We start from the raw sequence: 18,032 nt of genomic DNA on the forward strand, positions 1-18,032 counted from the left end.
CCCTGCTCTAAGGCCCCGCAATGCCCACCCAGGGAGGCCGCGCAGCACGTCCAGGAGCCTGCGGCTTCTGAGGTCTGATCCCAGGAAAGAATTGGACACATAATTAAAAGCCGGGTACGGTAGCTCACGCCTATAATCCCAGCACTTTGGGAGGGCGAGGTGGAAGGATCGCTTGAGCTCAGGAGTTCAAGACCAGCCTGGGCAACATGGCAAGGCCCTGTCTCTGCCTAAAAAATAAAAGCCATGGTTTTCCCATCTCTACCAATAGTGAGACGTGTGGCTATTGAAAAAATGTCATTCGTGTGGATAGAGCCCAGGAAGAAAAAGGGTTGGCTGGTTGGATTAAAGTGTTATCCTGCCCAGTGGTGGATGTAATAAGATTTAAACCAAAACAATTATCTCTAGAGTGAAATTTTAGGCATCAAGAGATGAGAGGTTATTTAGGAGGGCAGTGAGAATTTCAAATTCAGATGCTTTGGATCCTGAATCCAGACCTTCTGAATCTTGTGAATGCTGACAGCATCCCTGCTCCCTCCCACAAAACCTCCATACTGGTAGTGAGAAGAGGATCGGAGTATTTGAAATGCTGGCTGGCTTAGATCCAGGCAGGCTACAGCAGGAATGACCGAGGTTAGACATAAGGAAGGCCCTGAGGAAGGGAGCACCGGTAAACCCTGACGGATGACTGCGGAAGGGGGAGCTCATGGACCTCCAGAAGGCAGGAAGTGTGTTCTCTCCATGATAAACTGGCACACTCTGGTTAGTGGGATTGCTTATTAAGTATCATGGTACAGAGACGGTGAGAGCACCGGGCTGTGGGAGGTGTGGTCCCAGCCCCAATCCCGCCCCCACCTCACTGTGACTTCACCTCCGCAGGTGTTGGTGAGGATCAGGTAACTCACAAATAAGCTTTTTATAGAGGAAAGACAGTTCTCTTAGACTTGTTTTTTTGTTTGTTTGTTTTTTGTTTTTGTTTTGTTTTGAGACAGAGTTTCGCTCTTGTCCCCCAGGCTGGAGTGCAAATGGCGCTATCTTGGCTCACTGCAACCTCCACCTCCCGGGTTCAAGCGATTCTCCTGCCTCAGCTTCCCCAGTAGCATAGCTGGGATTACAGGCACGCGCTGCCACGCCCAGCTGAGTTTTGTATTTGTAATAGAGATAGGTTTCACTATGTCGGCCAGGCTGTTCTCAAACTCCTGACCTCCTGTGATCTGCCTGCCTCAGCCTCCCAAAGTGCTGGGATTATAGGCGTGAGCCACCGTGCACAGCCAGACTTCTTTTTTTCTCATCTAAACTCCTTGCTTTTTAATCTTTTCTCATAAATCTTCCTTTCTAGATCCCAGGTCTCTCGATGTCCCCAGAATAAACATATTTAACTTCCTAACTGTGTTGTCCTAAACAAAACGGTGCCCTAAGACGGCTCCAGACAGGCTGGGGTTCTGCTAGAAGTGCCATTCGTAGGGTGACCAAGTGACTGTCAGTATCATGTAGTTGTATTCTTTGCAGTTAAGGCAATTAATTAAACAAATACCTCAATGTGATTTTGTTTTTCTAGCTGTAAAAAGATGTAGAAATAAAATAATAAAGCAAAAAGACATTTTGTCCCAATTCACATAAATGTGTCCAAGAACTAAGGCAATCTATCTTACTAGGATGGGCCCAGCACTCCTGACTTCTGAGGTTGCTGGGTATTGTGATTCTGTCCTGCACGGTAGATAAGCGGGTACGGTTTCACACTGGAAGGGACCTTGGCAATTGGGCTGGCTCTCTTATTTTTGTTATTTGCAAATCCACTAAGTGTATCTTCCATGCCTTCAAGATGTTAAATGTGTTAGATCCACGCAGCCCACCACTAAAGACTCTCTTCCAGGCTTCACATCCATTTGTTAATCCACACCCTTGTTTACAGTTGCTCAATTAGTTCTGAGTCCCCTTATATGTACTACAGAACCAACCACAATGCTCCTTTTTGTCCTTAGAGGTCATGAAATAATTTCTCAAAGTTTCTCCTTTTCTCATCATTAATACCAAAATGTCCTTTTCTTTAAAAAATTTTTTGTCTTTCCTGCCTTAATAACCTTTTTAATGGTGTTGAGTTTTATATTATAAAAAGTAACAGCTCAGTTGAAGGGTGTTAACTCATATGTCAACTGGGTGACCACAATGCTATCGTGCATGTTAGTGTGTGTGCTTGTGTGTGTGCACTGGAAGGAAGTAAAGCATTGATGGTGATTGGATTAGAATCACGGACTGTAAATGGTCTTGAAATGTAGTATTAGGATTACACTGCTTTCATGATTACTAAATGCCAATCAGAACTTACATCTTCAATTGAAAGCACACCTGGCCGGGCTCGCGCAGTGGCTCACACCTGTAATCCCAGCTCTTTGTGAGGATGAGGCAGGTGGATCACTGGAGGTTGGGACTTTGAGACCAGCCTGGCCAACACGGTGAAACCCCGTCTCTACTAAAACTACAAGAATTAGCCAGGTGCAGTGGCTCCCGCCTGTAATCCCAGCACTTTGGGAGGCTGAGGTTGGTGGGTCACTGGAGGCCAGGAGTTCGAGACCAGCCTGGCCAACATGGTGAAACCCTGTTTCTACTAAAAATATAAAAATTACCTGGACTTGGTGGTGGACACCTGTAATCCCAGCTACTCAGGAGGCTGAGGCAGGAGAATTGCTTGAACCCAGGAGGTGAAGGTTGCAGTGAGGCGAGATTGCACCACTGCACTCCAGCCTGGGCAACAGAGCAAGACAGCCTCTCTTCCTATGTCTATTTGATGTCCGCTTTTCCCCCAAAAGTCTAAACTCAATGGAGAGATGATTTGAGGTTTCTACAGTGGGATGGTGAAGAGCTGAGTATCTTTGCAGGGAGAAAGGTGGCTATAAAGGGAGACAGAAAAAAACTTCCCAAGGCATAGGAAGGGGCTGGCAGGTCCTTCTGGCAGCAGGACGGTGCCCTGCTCGGGGTTGCACTCAAGGGGTGCAGTCCTCAGCAGGCAGGGGTTGTGTGGGGCCCAGGGAGGCAGGGTCCTGTTACCGAGGCCTCCAGTCTTGGCAGAATCCTGGGTCTTGGCAGAATCCTGGGCATTGGAGAAGGCAAAGAGCAACCAAGCTGTTGGATCCAGGGGACCGTGTGGGCGGGGCACGGACCCCGGCTGTGGTCAAGGCAGCCTGGAGGATACAGGACTGCGCCATATTTTGGGGACCACAAAAGGCTTCCAGATTCAGTTGCTCCCCTAGGGAGAGGGCTGCAGGGCCTGCAATGACTGAGATTGGATTTCCAGCCAGTTCCGTGGAAGGCTAGCTTCATTTTATTCGATTTCTTGAAAATAAAGGTGAAACTTCCTGCACACTTGGATTGGTGGTGGCTGATTTACTCCTGAGACCGCTACAAATTCTCAGCAGGCCGGAAGCACAGTTCAGATGGATGGGAGGAAATCAGTGTGTGGCTCCTTCCTTCCTCCTTGCATTCCCGCAACGTTCTCAAGCATTTGCAGGTGTCAGGCCCTGGACACAGAGAGACACAGGGGAGACTCCAGAGGGCTGGAGACCAAGCCCTCCTGCAGGAGCTGGTGGTCTAGGAAGGGAGGCCAGGCAGGGCAGCGACATCGTGATGTGAGGGGCTCTGAGACAGGGGCCCTGGGGAACAGACAGGGCTCAAGAGCTCAGGGTCCCGGGGTCCTGGGCTAGACCTCTTTTCCACACGTGATGGCTCCTTACTGAGCACCCTCTGGGTGTCTCAAACTCACTGATGGCACACAGAGGAGGGTTAAATTAAGAAATTTAAAAATTGGAGTAAATCACTGCCGCTAAGATGGAATTCCTCCATGCCCTGGAGTGGGTTCCTCCAGCACTCAGTTCCCAACCAAGGTAGGTCTTGGCTCCCACCTGGCCCTCTTGTCTGTCTAGCCCTGACTTTGTACTTGCCATTCATTTGATGTATTACGCATTTATCAAGGGCCCTCTGGGTGTGCACAGCACTAAACTAGATGAAATCTGATCAGCTGTGAAGAAGAAAGGATGGTGTTATCAGTGTCCAAGTCTCATACATAAAACACCACTAACCTCCCACCCTACTGTCCCCTGTAGTGACCAGAAGGTGGGCCTGGTGGGGTCAAGGGAGCCACAGAGAATGTGCTGATATTAACACACGTGGGAACCAGCAGAATAGGGAGGCTCCAGGACATACTCATGACTCTCAGGTCCAACTGGAAAAGAGAATAGAGAGGCCAGGCGTGGTGGCTCATGCCTGTAATCCCAGCACTTTGGGAGGCCGAGGCGGGCAGATCTCCTCAGGTCAGGAGTTCAAGAGCAGCCTGGCCAACATGGTGAAACCCTGTCTCTACAAAAATACAAAAATTAGCTAGGCATGATGGCAGGTGCCTATAATCCCAGGTACTCAGGAGGCTGAGGTGGGAGAATGACTTGAACCTGCGACACGGAGGTTGCAGTGAGCCGAGACTGTACCATTGCACTCCAGCCTGGGTGACAGAGCGAGACTCCGTATCAAAAAAAAAAAAAAAGAAAAGAAAAGAAAGAATAAAAAGAAAAAGAAAAGAGAATAGAGAAATAATGGGGATGAGAAACTTTTCACTATGGATGTGGTAAAGCGTGGTTCTTCTGTACGCAGATCTCCAACTGTTAGAAAAATAGCACAGAACATTCAGAAGTTGTCTAGCTTCATCCTTTCTCCAGTGCCCTGCATCTCTTGCAAGGGAGTAAATTAATAAGTCAGGAGTTAGGACCCAGAGATATGTTTTAGACTTACACGATCTGACAGCTGACTGCAAATCAATGAAGTGCACTTTGAGAAGCGGCGCACTCGGCGAGAGGGGTTGAGATTGTTTTATTCCACTCCGGGTGTTGCTATCCTCTTGGGTTCCACTTCGGATTTTGAACCCCTGTATTTTCTTTTCAAAACCCCCTTTTCCAATGGAAATGCTCTGCTGTTAAAAAGGAAGAAATTGTCTTTCTGAAACTGACATCACGATGCTCCCAGATTTTATGCTGGTTCTCATCGTCCTTGGCATCCCTTCCTCAGGTAAGCACAAGTCACACGAAATTAAAACTACAGTTGCAGAATTATTTAAGCAGAGGAGGCAAAACTATGGTGTTGATAATGTTAGAATTACAACATGTAATGCACAGGATACATTTAGGATAACCTTTAAAATGTGGCCCAAATGAGTAATTCTGTGAGATGTGGGGGTTTTTTGCTGAAGAAATCATATCTATGATTTTCATAATGTTTATGTTTTTTGTCATTTGCTGCGTTTCTCCTTCTGAATCACTATGAGCTTGGTAAGAAAATACAAAAGCAGGAAAAACATTATTGAATGCACTGAGCATTACTCAGAGAATTGTCCAAATATTTGGCACAGAAATTTACTATATCAACTTTTTCTATCATATTTACCAATAATTTCTATATCTGCGTGTAGATATTTAATTTTGTCCAATATGCCCTGTAAACCTACATATTTTAATAAATCTGTGTATGTAGGTAGATTTAGCATGTTTATATATCACAATTAATCACAAATGTATCAAAACTCTATGAATACGTGTTTTATGTGACTATTATCAACTGAAAATAGAGGAATTTTTGATAAGGATAAAGGACAAATAAAAGGAAAAAGTGAAAGAGACAGAGATGCAGAGAAAGAACAAAACGAGAAAAGGAAAGAGGAATAAAGTACTGAAAGGCTTTGGGGATTGGTCATTCGCACCTGCCAATTTCCTGGGTTTGGGAATCATTTCACTTTTTGTGTAACTTGAGAACAGAAAGTTTTCCCCCATTGAATCAGAAACCATCTGAAACCGAAGCCAGATGGTGAGAAAAGTATCGGTTCACTAGCAATTTGTATTAATTTCTCAGTAGTATTTTTGCCACGTTTGATTACTGTAATTTTCAAATGGAGAACTAGAGGCACTGAGGGAGATTTGCCCAAATCCAGAAATAAATTCTACATTTCAAGGTCCCAAGGCTGCGAGGCACCTGAACATTATCCTATTGTCAAAAACGCCTTTTCTCAGACCAAGGACTCAAAGTCAAACAGGAATTTCTAAATGCAGAAAGCCTCAAACTCACTTTCGAATATCATGAAATTTGGACTTTTCAAAGTATTAAATGCAGTTTGCCAATCACAAAAATAATAAGAAACTTCTGTGTGTTTGAGCTTACCATTAATGTGCATGTGTCTGATGTTTTTCTGTCTTTATTATTCTATTTATTATAAAATAATTGATTCTTACCACTCTTTTCCCAAGGAATGATTTCTCTCAATGGTTGGCGAGGGTGTTTAGCATAAACTCTCTTGGTTCAGCTAAGCCTCGTCCTCTGTGTACAATCATGATTACATAAGAAAACTAGAATTGCTTGGCCTCTGGCATTGGTCTCCATTGTGTGGGCTGGGAGAGTTTGGGAAGATTGTGTGATCTTTCACAGATCTATAATAAATCTAATAACCTGTGATAAGTCTTACATCTGTATTTCTAGACCCATTAGCATCTGCTCATATTTTTAAATCTGTCCCATATTTCCTTACATTTTTTAACTTTACTATTCATTGTAAACAAAATAGTTTCTTTTTGTTATGCAAAACTACTTTTTTCAAATTACAAGAGGCAACCCCTTCATTTTTATATTTCTGGCTTTGGTAAAAAGGATCCTCGGGTGTGGCCATGGGATGTCTCTCATATTGCTATTTCATATTTTGTGTGTGCTGTCTGCTCTCAAAAAGCAGGAGGTGTATCTTATTTATCTTCCCATTTCTCTTACAACATGATGATATGATAAAACATAATGTGTTTATTCATTCAATAAATACTTATTGAGCATCTACTGTATCCTAGGAATGGTTCCAGCGTCTAGGAATGCAAGAGGAAATGAAAACAAAGCTATTTTCTAATAAGTTCTCAGCTGGGCATCGTGGCTCACACCTGTAATCCCAACACTTTGGGAGGCCAAGGTAGGCAGATCACCTGAGGTCAGGAGTTTGAGGCCAGCCTGACCAACATGGTGAAACTCCATTTCTACTAAAAATACAAAAAATTAGCCAGGCATGGTGGCAAACGCCTGTAATCCCAGCTACTCTGGAGACTGAGGCAGGAGAATCGCTTGAACCTGGGAGGCAGAGGTTGCAGTGAGCCGAGATCACACCACTGCACTCCAGCTTGGGCAACAAGAGCGAAACTCGGTCTCAAAAAAAGAAAAAAAGATCTCATGCTATCAAGAACCATTAAATATGCATTATTTGATTTCACCGTGAGGGCTAGCTCCATGGGTTGACAGAAGAGGCTGCCATATTTGTGGTATGCTTTTTCTTTTTTTTTTTTGACGAGGCGGCAATAGTGGAAGGAAGAACCAAAATATACCAAAAGGCATCAAAGCAAAAAAAACCCACATTTCCCAATCATCTTTGCTGAGATTTGGAATTTTTCAATTATTTCTTTTTTTTTTTTCTTTTTTTTTTCTTTTTTTTGAGGTGGAGTCGCTCTCTGTCACCCAGGCTGGAGTGTAGTGGCGCGATCTCGGCTCACTGCAAGCTCCGCCTCCCGGGTTCCCGCCATTCTCCTGCCTCAGCCTCCCGAGTAGCTGGGACTACAGGCGCCGCCACCACGCCCGGCTAATTTTTTTGTATTTTTAGTAGAGACGCGGTTTCACCGTGTTAGCCAGGATGGTCTCAATCTCCTGACCTAGTGATCGCCCACCTCGGCCTTCCAAAGTGCTGGGATTACAGGCGTGAGCCACCGCGCCCGGCCTTGTTTTTTGTTTTTTGTTTTGAGACGGAATCTCGCTCTGTCACCCAGGCTGGAGTGCAATGGCAATCTTGGCTCACTGCAACCTTTGCCTCCTGGATTGAAGGGATTCTCCTGCCTCAGCCTCCCGAGTAGCTGAGATTACAGGTGCCCACCATCACACCTGGCTAATTTTTTATTTTTATTAGAGATGAGGTTTCACCATGTTGGCCAGGCTGGTCTCAAACAACTGACCTTAGGTGATCCACCCGCCCTAGCCTCCCAAAGTGCTAGGATTACAGGCATGAGCCACCGTGCCTGGCCCAATTATTTCTTTTCTGTCCTGGCTGAGGATAAAAAAATGGCATTATCAGTAAAATCATAAATAATCCTGAAGATTTTTATGAAATCCTGTTCACAAAATTATGGACAGATGTTGATGGATCTAGAAATACTCACAGATCTGAGATTTATAACAGGTTATTGGATTTAGTATAGATCTGTGAGAGAGAAAAGTTTTATCAAGTCTTACCAGTTGTTTGTACCTCAGCGTGAGTTTGTCAAATTTTGCTAAAAGTGGATGTTGATATGGAGGTGGGAAGAGAGCAGGGGCGTCTGAGAGACTGAGGAAAGGAAACAGAATCAAGAATAAAGAGACTGGTCGGGTGTGGGGCTCACGTCTGTAATCCCAGCACTTTGGGAGGCCGAGGCATGCAGATCACGAAGTCAGGAGATCGAGACCACCCTGGCCAACGTGGTGAAACCCCGTCTCTACTAAAACCACAAAAATTAGTGGAGTGTGGTGGCACACGCCTGTAATCCCAGCTACTTGGGAGGCTGAGGCAGGAGAATTGCTTGAACCAGGGAGTCGGAGGTTGCAGTGAGCCGAGATCACGCCACTGCACTCCAGCCTGACGACAGAGCGAGACTCTGTCTCAAAAAAAAAAAAAAAAAAAACCCAAGGGTGCTGCAATGGTTCATGTCTGTAATCCAACATTTTGGGAGGCCAAAGCAGGACGATTACTTGAGCCCAGGAGCTCAAGACCAGCCTGGACAACATAGTGAGAGACATCCGTCTCTACAAAAAATTTAAAAATTAGCCAGGCATGGTGGCATGTTCCTGTAGTCACAGCTACTCGGGAGCCTGAGGCAGGAGGATCCATGAGCCCAGGAGGTTGAGGCTGCAGTGACCCATGATCATGCCACTGCACTCCAGCTTGGGCAACAGAGCAAGGCCCTGTCTCTATTAAAAAATAAAAAAAATAAAGAGACCAGAAGGTCAGGTCTTCAATTCCAAAGGAAAATTTCTTTGTCTTAAGGTATTACTAGGGACCTTATCAATATCTTTCATGATTTCGTTCAGTGGGGCTGAGAGAGCCCCAACCCCCTCACAGAGGTGTCTCTCCAATCCCCTGGTAGCTGTGTTACTTTTACCTGACTGCTCTCTCTGTTGAGATAAACAGCAGCTGTGAGTGAAGGGCTCTCCCCAGTCACATGCACATCTTAAACTCTGGCAGTCTTTTTTTTTTTTTTTTTTTTTTGAGACAGAGTCTCGCTCTGTCGCCCGGGCTGGAGTGCAGTGGCGCAATCTCGGCTCACTGCAAGCTCCGCCTCCCGGGTTCACGCCATTCTCCTGCCTCAGCCTCCAAGTAGCTGGGACTACAGGCGCCCGCCACCGCGCCCGGCTAATTTTTTTGTATTTTTTAGTAGAGACGGGGTTTCACCGTGGTCTCGATCTCCTGACCTCGTGATCCGCCCGCCTCGGCCTCCCAAAGTGCTGGGATTACAAGCGTGAGCCACCGCGCCCGGCCAACTCTGGCAGTCTTTTGTATCTTGAAAACAGCAAATGTCTGGGGTTAATAGGCCACATTTTGTGGATGTTTCATAGACACAAAGACCCTAAAAGCCCGGAAGGTATGAGCTGCTGGAGGCCTCAGCCATCACCCATTCCCTTTTCTTATTGGGAGATGTTAACTGCTTGGAATCAAGACCAGAACCCATGGTCTCTAAATCAGAGTCCAATGCCTCTCATTATTAAATAAATATTTGTTGGATTCTCATCCTAATGAGTGATGACTTTGGAAAGAGAATCAGCCTTCTGAGCCAACAGCAGCGCGTTCTCCCAGAGCCTGTCCCAGCCTGAGCTCAGTGCACAGGAGATGACCAGCATCAGGCCAAATGCGCTCCATCCCTGTCTCCGCCTCCGAACTGAAGCCTTCGTATTCGCTCTCTGCCTCTCCATCTTCCTTCCTCTGCCCATGGAGTTGTCTGTCTGGCCCCAAAGGAAATATATATATTTATTTAAAATAGAAATAAACATTTATTTATTTATTTATCAGAGCCTCACTGCACCACCTAGGCTGGTCTCAAACTCCCGGCCTCAAGCAATCCTCCTGCCTCAGGCTCCCAAGTAAGTGGGATTTACAGGTGTGAACCACCACACCCAGCCCCACAGGAAATAGTTTGACAAAGAAAAATGAGACAAAGATTAAGCAAGGAGGCCAGGCACGATGGCTCATGCCTGTAATCCCAGCACTTTGGGAGGCCGAGGTGGGCGGATCACCAGTTCCGGAGATCAAGACCATCCTGGCCAACATGTTGAAACCCTGTCTCTACTAAAAATACAAAAATTAGCTGGGCATGGTGGCATGTGCCTGTAATCCCAGCTACTTGGGAGGCTGAGGAAGGAGAATTGCTTGAACTCGGGAAGCAGAGGTTGCAGTGAACCAAGATCGCGCCACTGCACTCCAGCCTGGCAACAGAGTGAGACTCCGTCTCAAAAAAAATAAAAAGAATATAATTCTTCCAGGTAGTCGATTGCTCTAAATAACAGTAAAGCATTCTGGAAAATACAATACTAACAGCAAAACATCAAAAATAGCAATAACACCAAATATACGTATATTGAATTGAATTTTTGGAATAAGGGAAGATGGCTGGCCTGGCCGCCAGAAGACCACTCAGGCCACCATCAGCTGGATGGCCCTGGACAAGGCTCCTCTCAATGCCCCAGTAACTTCACCTGTAAAATGAGGGGCTGGGATGGTCCTGGAGGTGCTTCTTGGCTTTATTGTCTTAGCTTCATTATCAGTTCACTTTTCCTTCCTCTTTCATTGAGGCTGAAATTGGGTCCAAGCTTCTCTAAGAGATGCATCCATGTCTGGAAGTGGTGGCTCATGCCTGTAATCCCAGCACTTTGGGAGGCCGAGGCGGGCAGATCACTTGAGGTCGGGAGTTAGAGACCAGCCTGACCAATGTAGCGAAACCCTGTCTCTACTAAAAATACAAAAATTAGCTGGGCATGTTGGTGCACACCTGTAATCCCAGCTACTCAGGAAGCTGAGGCATGAGAATTGCTTGAATCCAGGAGGCAGAGGTTGCCGTGAGCCAAGATCATGCCACTGCCCTTCAGCCGGGGTGACAGAGCAAGACCTCGTCTAAAAAAAAAATATATATATATATGTATCCACAATGGAGAACACTCATCTTCTGAGAAAAAATTCTTGGTTTCTCAATGGATTACTGAGATGGATCTTAGAATATTGTGATTAATTTAAAATATAAGTTATTTTGCAAAAATTTGGTCTATGCACAACTTTCCAGGAATTCTTTTATTCTATAATACAAAGACCACTTGTCCTGGAAACTTTGAGCGCATCTGTGATTTTACATCTTCAGGAGCAGTGAGCCAGGCTGGCTCTGCCTCATTCCCCTGGGTCACAGAAAGCCCTGTTATGGCCTTTTGTTCATGTGTTCATTTGTTCATTCATCAAACATCATCAAATATTTATGGAGGCCCTGATCTCAAAGGATCAACTGTGAGAAGCACTTGGCCTTTCTCATAATGTTCTGTTTCACAAGAAGGACAAACCAAAAACGTTTCCAGGCTTATCCTCTAAGTCTGCTCCAGTAATGCCAATGACTTCAGCTTCTATTTTGGAAAGGTTCTGGAATTTTGAAGATATTAGGTAGAAATCATTTAATCTTTGGCTTTTTTTGTTAGGGGGATAAAGTCTGTTTTGGTCAGAACAGATTTGCATTAGTCAGGCTGCCATCACAAAATACCATAGACTGATTAAAAACAGACATTTATTTTTTCACAGTTCTGGAGGCTGGAAGTCTGTGATCACGTGCTAGAAAGTCAGTTTCTGGTGAGGGCTCTGTTCCTGGCTTGCAGACAGCTGCCTTCTTGCTGTGTCCTCACATGGTGTGTCCTCTGTGCCTCCTCCTTATAGGCTCTGTCTTTAAATACAGTCACATTGGGGGTTAGGGCTTAAACATTTGATTTTTGAGTGATATAAACATTCAGTCCCTAACAACCAGTACGGTTCGTGCTTTTTGTTAATTCAGACGGAAAGTGCGCCTTCTGACAGTGCTAAGACAGGTGGAGATGTATGTTGTGCCTGAAAGAGCAGAGCTGCTTGCTGCCCCTGGATCTTGGTGAAGAGCAGGATTCCTATACCTTCACAGGGAGCACAGCTGCGTAAGTGCAAACGCTAAGCATGTCAGGTCAGAATTCTAGATTTCCCCTCCCAACGTGCAACTCCACCTCCTTTCAGAATGACTAGACAATTTTCCTTTTGGGAAAGGAAGTTCATGGTTACAGTCCCTGCTCATCTTCAGGAACCCTCTCTCTTATGTGTCCAAAATTCTCCTGGCTCACGGTTGTCTGAGCTAATAGGGGTGTGTGTGTGTGTGTGTGTGTGTGTGTATGCTTGCATGTGTTGGTTCAGGCATCATTCAGTTGTTCTTGGCCTCCCTGGCGTGCCTGCATCCATTGTGAGATGGTGTCTTCAGTAATTTGTGCTAATTTGGCTGACCTGGGACTCAGGGACTCTGTAAGAACTTCAGCATCTCAGCAGCTAGTCAGGTGGTGCAAGCAGCCATCAGGGCTGTGTTCAGATGCCTGTCAGTGGCTACTGTGGCTTAACCAAATAGGAGATTGCTTTTCTCACATACCAAGAAATTTGGAGGCCAATAGTGCAGGGCTATCAGAAACCCAGGTTCTGCGTGTCTTTCCATTCTGCCCTCCTATGTGTGTAGCTTTCATCAGGTTTTCAAGACAGATGAGTGGCCAAATCTCCAGTTTCAGACAAAAAGAAGGAGGCAAACATGTCAGATCAAGTCCATCCTTTTTAACAACCTTTCCTCTAACCACCCCAATCCCAACAGCTTCTGTTCGTATCTAATTGGCTACATGTGCCACAGGCCATTCCCAGATGCAAGGGAGCCCAGAGCTGAGCTTTTTAAGCTGGCACCATGCAACCCTGAATAAATTTAGCATCTGTTGCCAAGGAAAAGGGGGGAATGCCTGTTGGGCAGGGAACTGGCAGTGTCTGCCACAATGCTGCTGTGGTTTGAATGTGTTCCCCAAAGTTCATGTGCTGGAAATTTGACCCCCAACACAGTAGTGTTGGGAGGTGGGGCCTAATGGTAGGTGTTTGGGTCATGGAGGCACCACCCTCATGAATGGATTTATGCCATTATCATGGGAGGGCTTGGCACCCTCTTGTCTCTCTCATCCCCTCTTTGCGCTTCCATCATGTCTGATGCAGCAGGAAGGCCCTGACCAGATGCTGGTGATCTCACCAGATGCCCATGATCTTGGACTTCCCAGTCTCTAGAACCATAAGCCAATACATTTCTGTTCATTATGAGTTCCTCAGGTTGTGGTATCCTGTTGTAGCAGCACAAAATAAGTGAAGACAAGTGCCTTTCAAACAATATTCTCTGCCTTAGAGGAGGGGGCTGCCTGACCTGGGGATAGATGGAGGAGGACAGCTGTGTCCTCACTGCTTCCCTCTTCTCTTGAGCAATTCACTTCTGGCCCCAACTCTCCAGATGCCCCTCAGTAAAACAAAGTCCACGAAGCTGACTGCATTGTTGCTCGAGTGGTTGTCCACTCAACAGCCATTAGCTCAACAGCTGCTGGGTGACAGTCACTGTTCTGGGAGCTGGGAATACAGGAGTGAGGAAGACAATCCCCAACTTCCTGGAGCTGGCATCATCTAGGGAGGGGAGACAACAATAAACAGATAAATGTGATATGATTAGGTTCTCTACTGGAAGATGAAGTACCCTAAGAGGATAGAGAGGAGAGGGATTTTTAAATAGTGTAACCTGAAATGACTTACTCAAGGAAATGACATTTGAGCAAAGACTGGACAAGTGAAGGGATGGCTGTGGGCTCTCCGGGTAAGGGTAAGAACTTTCCCCAAGCAGATGCATTCTGGCTTGTTCTGGGAATCGCAGACTGGCCCGAGGGCTGGGGAGGAGGATGTGGGCAGTACGGTGGGGGTGGTGCACAGTTAGGGCCATACGGGGTCAGGGAGACTGTGGTGGGACTTAGGATGTTTCTTTCTGAGTGTGATGGGAAACCATCTGGAGCGCTTAGCGGGGAACTGACATAATCCTCTAGCTGCTGTGTGGGGAATGGACTGTAGAAAGGTCAAGAGTGGAAACAATTAGGAAGCAGTGCAGGAGCCCGAGAGAGAGAGAATCTGTGCCCTCAGCATGGCCCTGGTGGAGGTGGTGGGGAACAATCAGGGCTGGGATGTATAGAGGCTGTGGGGTTCCGGGAAGGTTTCCTGGCTCTTTACAGACTGACACCCTGGTGGCTGCCCAGCTGGCTGCTCCCAGTGCTGCTCTTGGTACTAATAGTAATCAACTGATCAGTTTTTGTTTATTAAAAAAAAATTTTTTTGAGACAGGATCTTGCTCTGTCACCTAGGCTGGAGTGCGGTGGTGCTACCACCACTCACTGCAGCCTTGACTTCCAGGACTCAAGCCATCCTCCTGCCCCAGCCTCCCAAGTAGCTGGGACCATAGGGGTGTGCCACCACGCCCAGCTAATTTTTTTATTTTTGTAAGACAGGGTCTTCCTATGTTGCCTAGGCTGGTCTCCAACTCCTGGGCTCAAAAGATCCTCCCACCTTAGCCTCCCAAAGTGCTAGGATTACAGGTGTGAGCCACCATGCCTGGCCCACAGTTTTTAAATAAATAAGCACAAATGTAAGGTTGTGTCTCTCCCTATCACTCATTTGCATTTTATGTGGAGGAAAATGGGGCTGGGCACCATCAGAGCACACGGCCCACCTCACCCACGCCTCTGAGGTGCTGGGACAGAGGCACCTGGAATTGCTCCTCTCTTAGGAAAGTGCCTACGGAAGCCTCCTGCACACAGGGGGATCGTGCACTGTTTTGCTTTTCTTCCTAAAAGAATCCCTGGATTTTGAGTGGGCAAACCTGGAGGGTATGTATCTCATGAGATCATTACCCAGCATATGGGTGTCTCACTGGGAATAAAAAGGTTTTCTATGGTCAGGACATGGTGCAGAATGAGTTGCTGTAGGATATTAATCGGGTGCTGAACAGACAAGGAGGGGCAGGTTAAAACTCCCATGCTGATCAGTAATGGGACTGCACCTGTGAATGGCCACTGCACTCTAGCCTGGGCAACATAGTGAGACCTTGCCTTCTTTTTTTAAAAGTAGGGGGCTTCCTTGTTTTAAATGTGATAGCACGGCATTGTAAGGAAATAGAACTCTATTTTGGGACTGCATTCCTAAGCCATTTCCCCAACTGGAGGGTTAAAGCTTAACACTGGGTGTTTCTGAGGTTCTCACACAGTGAGGCACTGGGCAGAGTGTGACATCCTGGCTGCTGACCAAGGAAGGACTTTGCAAGGAAAGACTTCCTTGGGAAAAAGACAAGAGGACCATGAGGGGCACACGGCTGGTGTTCAGTGACCACGTGCCGACTGACATCTACTAACACACATAAAACGAACACCCACTATGGGCCAGGCACTGTTCTAGGTGCTGGGTAAACATGATCAAATATAATGCCCACTGCGGCCATCGTCAGGGAGCTCCAGAGGAAGACAGGTGTGACAAATGACAAGAAACTTCCAATGGGAGATGCTGGAGGCTCAGGGACGGAGAACAGCTGTGGGCAGGGCCCATCTCTGTGAAGAGGGAGCGTTGCAGATGGGACCAGAGGTGGGGGTCAGGGTGGCTGCAGATGGAGCTTTTGGGACCTGGGTGTTGACCCCTGATGGGAAAATCTCGTGAGACAGTGCAGCTCTGGGTAAAATGTGGATTCTGGGCTGGGCGCGGTGGCTCACGCCTGTAATCCCAGCACTTTGGGAGGCTGAGGAGGGCAGATCATAAGGTCAGGAGATTGAGACCATCCTGGCTAACATGAGGAAACCCCGTCTCTACTAAAAATACAAAAAATTAGCCGGGCGTGGTGGCAGGCACCTGTAGTCCCAGCTACTCGGGAGGCTGAGGCAGGAGAATGGTGTGAACCCTGGAGGCGCAGCTTGCAGTGAGCCGAGATCGCGCCAATGCACTCCAGCCTGAGCAACAGAGTGAGACTCTGTCTCAAAAAAAATTCATACACACACACACACACACAAATGTGGATTCTGTTTTCAGCTGTGTGTGTTTGGAGGGAGGTGGGTGTGGACATGGAGACTCTTGCATGCTCCAAGTTGCCTTTCAGGAACTGGGCTGTTTAGAAACAGACATAGCCCATGGTGCAGGAGGCCAAGGCCACAGGAGCCACGGGACACTCATCCAGGCATCGTGCCCCTCCCATTAACCCAGGTCCCCCCATGATTCTTTTACAGCCACCGCAGGTTTCAACTCAATCGCCGAAAATGAAGATGCCCTCCTCAGACATTTGTTCCAAGGCTATCAGAAATGGGTCCGCCCTGTATTACATTCTAATGACACCATAAAAGTATATTTTGGATTGAAAATATCCCAGCTTGTAGATGTGGTGAGTAATCCTTGGCACTTGGCTAAAAAGAACATGCATTCCTTAACCTGTTTATGAGTCTAAAATATATTTTTTCCCTATGTCTGCCATTTCATTTTTAAAAATAATTTACTGTGAGAGAAAATCTGCCCCCAAGAAGCCACTAAAATGACCCAAGGAAAGAACGAGAAGTTGTCACGGGGTAAATTTTCATTGCAGCACTGTTAGTGTGGGAAGATTTGCTGTGGGGAGGATGTGGTTGCTAAGATAGTCATTGCTCCTGGCCCAGTTTGCTGAACACCCAGGGAGGAGGGCTGGGAACTGCAGAGAAGAAGGGCTGAGCCTGGGGCTGACGTGCTGTGATCTTGGATCCTCCCTGGCTATGCCCTGGGCTGGTAGGGGAGTCTGCAGGGACACAGGGTGGTAACAACAGTGCCCAGAGTAAGGCCCATTCCTGCTCTCCCTAGGCAGCCCGGTCACCTCTCCTGAACTCACCCATGCCTTCACATTCTAATTTTCCTTTTGAGCTTGCCTTTCTGCCATGATTGTGTTCTTAGAAGAAACCAGTGAACTTTAACTCCCTAAATGCAACAAAATTGTCCTGCTATGATCCCCAAAGCCCCAGAAGAATCCTCCTATGTTGTCCATATTCTCCACCCCACTACACACATGTGCGCACACTCACCTGCCCTGGCTGGCTCAATACCCCAGGATTCCTTCTAGGAAGTCATGCAAAGCCCATCTCCAATTTAGCTATTATTTCCCTCTACTTTGTACCTTCATTATTATTATTATTATTATTGTTGAGACAGAGACTTTGTTTCACACAGGCTGGAGTGCAGTAGCACGATCTTGGCTCACTTGCAACCTCCATTTCCCAGGTTCAAGTGATTCTCCTGCCTCAGCTTCCCGAGTAGCTGGGATTACAGGCGTGTGCCACGATGCCCAGCTAATTTTTGTATTTTTAGTACAGACAGGGTTTCGCCATGTTGGACAGGCTGGTCTCGAACTCCTGACCTCAGGTGATCTACCCTCCTCGGCCTCCCAAAGTACTGGGATTATAGGTGTGAGCCACTGCGCCCAGCCTACTTTGTACCTTTAAAGTGCCTTCTGGGTTATCCAATTTTATGTACATATAGCCACAATGAACTGCTACTTGTTTCAGTTGTTTTTCGTTTTAAGGAAAATCTGCATGCCATTTGACTATTTATATGCCATTTGACTGTTTACATGCCATTCGACTATTGTAAATTGAGAATCTTTTGCACTTTTAACACCTCAAAGGTAAGATTCAGATAGATTTTTCTAATCAAAACCAAACAAAAAACAACTGGGTGTAGTGGTGTGCACCTATAGTGAGCTCCTTGGGGGCTGGGGTGGAAGAATGGCTTGAGCCCCAGAGGTTGAGGGTGCAGTGAGCTATGGTGGCACCACTGCACTCCGGCCTGGGCAACATCTTGAGACCCCATTTCTAAAACAACAAAAATCACAACTTATTTTCACTTCAACTTACAGTATTTTTTT

General features: G+C 46.5%; 1 protein-coding gene across 1 annotated transcript in view; it reads left to right on the forward strand.

Annotated features, from left to right (window-relative positions):
- The first annotated feature begins 13,921 nt into the window (after positions 1 to 13,921).
- Positions 13,922 to 18,032, forward strand: part of CHRNB3 (cholinergic receptor nicotinic beta 3 subunit) — a 30,723-nt gene continuing 26,612 nt past the window's right edge. Inside the window, exons 1-2 of the mRNA XM_055296178.2 lie at positions 13,922 to 13,940; positions 16,378 to 16,529. Of these exons, the coding sequence (XP_055152153.1) occupies positions 13,922 to 13,940; positions 16,378 to 16,529 (171 nt within the window). The remainder of the gene's footprint in view (positions 13,941 to 16,377; positions 16,530 to 18,032) is intronic.

The sequence above is a fragment of the Symphalangus syndactylus genome, chromosome 10 (genome assembly GCF_028878055.3).
Source record: "Symphalangus syndactylus isolate Jambi chromosome 10, NHGRI_mSymSyn1-v2.1_pri, whole genome shotgun sequence".
NCBI classification, from domain to species: Eukaryota; Metazoa; Chordata; class Mammalia; order Primates; family Hylobatidae; genus Symphalangus; species Symphalangus syndactylus.